The sequence below is a fragment of the Ascaphus truei genome, chromosome 14 (assembly GCF_040206685.1).
Source record: "Ascaphus truei isolate aAscTru1 chromosome 14, aAscTru1.hap1, whole genome shotgun sequence".
Lineage (NCBI taxonomy): Eukaryota > Metazoa > Chordata > Amphibia > Anura > Ascaphidae > Ascaphus > Ascaphus truei.
The window spans coordinates 8,600,600-8,603,099 of record NC_134496.1 but is presented as its reverse complement, the minus strand read 5'-3'; the positions used below and the strand labels follow the sequence as shown (position 1 = coordinate 8,603,099).

The following is a 2,500-nucleotide window of genomic DNA, read 5'->3' as shown; positions in this document are numbered from 1 at the left end:
ACAGTATCATTTCAGTGAATTGTGAGAATTTGGCATTGCATGCTTTGTCTTTGCAGACTGTCATGTACTTGGGTCAAATTTCCAAGGACCTCCTAAAGTGGCCACGTCCCTCGTCTCCACCAGTGGTGAAGCTGGAGACAAGAGTGGATGCTGAGTACGGCATGCCATCCACCCATGCTATTGCTGCTACTGCTATCTCTTTCACATTCCTCTTGGCGACGATGGACCGATACCAGGTAGGAAACTATCCCTTCCTCTCTCAAAACATGTGCTGATAGAACCTATGAGCATAAGGCACAATGGGCTACTGGCATGGTGAGGGGACTATGTCTGTCTTTCTGTCCTCAGGATGGCTTCTTGACACAGCGCATAGATACATCCTCCTCTCGTCTGTCTGTCACCCTGTGGTGCTAGGATTGAGGCGATTGCGCAGAAGTTCCTCATGTCTGGCTATTATAAAGTACTAAGGACAGCACTGATATTTATTTATAAAATGTTTTACCAGGAAGTAATACATTTAGAGCTACCTCTCGTTTTCACGTATGTCCTGGGCACAGAGTTATGATGACAAATACATGGTTACAAATACATACTTGGATTAAGTGAAAAGGGTTATACATTATATACAAGACATTGCATGCACAGTAAGAGATAATATATATTATGGGCGTATGTAACAGTTACAGACCAGATTAAAATGTGAGACAGCTTTAGTTTTGAAAAAACTTAGACTGGTGGCGGCAGTGAGAGTCTGTGGTAGGGGTGAGGAGCTTGTTCAGGTAGGAGGGTAGCTTGCCCAGAAATTATTTGAAGGCAAGACAGGAAAGATGAACTTTGTGCCTGATTTCAAGTAATGCCCAATCTAGTTCTTTGAGCATTTCACAGTGATATGTGTGTGTGTAATTGCACTGGAGGACAAAGCAACATTTTGTAGAGGGTATCAAGTTTGCTGAGGTGAGTTTGGGGTGCCGTGCCATATACCAGGGGAGCGCAGTCTTTTACCCCTACGCCCCCCTGCCGGCTGTCCTACTCTCCGCGCGCCCTCCTCCCTCCTTACTGTGGTTCCCGGCGTCATGACGTCACGTTGACGTAGCAACGCAACGTTGCATGAACCAGCGGCGTCATTTGACGCGTTGCCATGGCGACGCGTCAACAGGTGCCGGCTGTACCACGGTAAGTAAGGTTTACAGAGGCCTTCGCTGCTTCCCCAGCACTTAATGTAATTGCCTTCGGGAAGTGCGCGGGGCCTCTATAATCCCCGCGCCCCCGCAGTTAATCTCCCCCCAGTTTGAGCACCGCTGCCATATACTATGTCCCCATAGTCTATCATTGGCATTAGCACCTGCTGTGCGATGCGCTTTCTGACCAGCAGATTTAGGGAGGATTTTGATCCTAGTTTGGCATAGGTCTTGGTTGTCAGGGTATCAATGTGCATCCCAAATGTTAAATGGGAGTCAAACCATATGCCCAAATATTTAAAACTAGTAACAGAAACTAGGATGGTATTGGTGCTGGTTCTGATCTGGAGCTCAGTCATTGGAAGCTTTAAAAATGTTGCCTTGGTCCTGTATATAGGAAGGACTTCTGTTTTATTATAGTGACCAAACTCCTTACTGATCTCCCTGTAGTAACTTGTAGAACTTAGGCCTTGCCCCCGCTGCCTGCTACAGCGTCCGCTGTGGCGGACGCTGCGCGCACGAGAGCCCTCCCCGCAATGGCGCCGGCCCCACTGCGAGGGGGGGGCCGCAGCGCTCGCGCGAGAGCTACTCCTGCTCTCAATAGAATTGAGAGCAGGAACTCGCGTCGAGCGGCTAGGCACGCCCCCCGGCGGTTCAGCCAATGAGGGCGAACCTGCCGGGTGACGTCATGGCCGCGCCCCCGTCACTCCTCCGCCACGCCCCCCCCGGTCTCTGCTCCTGCAGTGAGCTGCAGACCGGGGAATCGCCAGAACGTGCAGCCAAAAGCGCGGGCGCGCATTACAGCGCCGTGACCGGGGCCTTAGCCTTACCAATTCATTTTGATTGACTCCCTGGGTAAGGTCATTTCCAGTGTCCTGTGGTCTCTGGGGTTGTCCTAGCTACTGGTAACCCAACTTCTAAGGACCTAATCTTTACTATGGCTACCTGGGTGTGATTATCTGATAAGGCACTGGGACACCGAGAGTTGTTTTATACCCCCCATGGTGCCATACTATGCAACAATGACTGGGTGCCTTATGACCCGGTGTATGATATTGTACCAATGCAATGAATGACCAACATTGTCCATAGTTTATTCCTTGTAAGGCACTGCAGTCTGAGAACTCATGTTGTTTGCCAAGGCCTTTAAGTATAAATCCAATGTAAAGTGGGACCCGTGACCCTCTGTAGATCCCATCATGAATACTGTTCATATAACACATGTGACCGGTTCACATATTTTGTCCCTGATCAGTGAATGAAAGCTCAGGATCTGTTCTCTCTCATCATTGGGCAGTATAGATCCTACCGTCGGATAACAT

At 49.4% G+C, this 2,500-nt stretch overlaps 1 protein-coding gene across 1 annotated transcript in view; it reads left to right on the top strand.

Annotated features, from left to right (window-relative positions):
- SGPP2 (sphingosine-1-phosphate phosphatase 2) overlaps window positions 1-2,500 on the top strand; it is a 36,718-nt gene that overhangs the window by 27,922 nt on the left and 6,296 nt on the right. Inside the window, exon 3 of the mRNA XM_075571179.1 lies at window positions 57-268. Coding sequence (XP_075427294.1) covers window positions 57-268 — 212 coding nt within the window. The remainder of the gene's footprint in view (window positions 1-56; window positions 269-2,500) is intronic.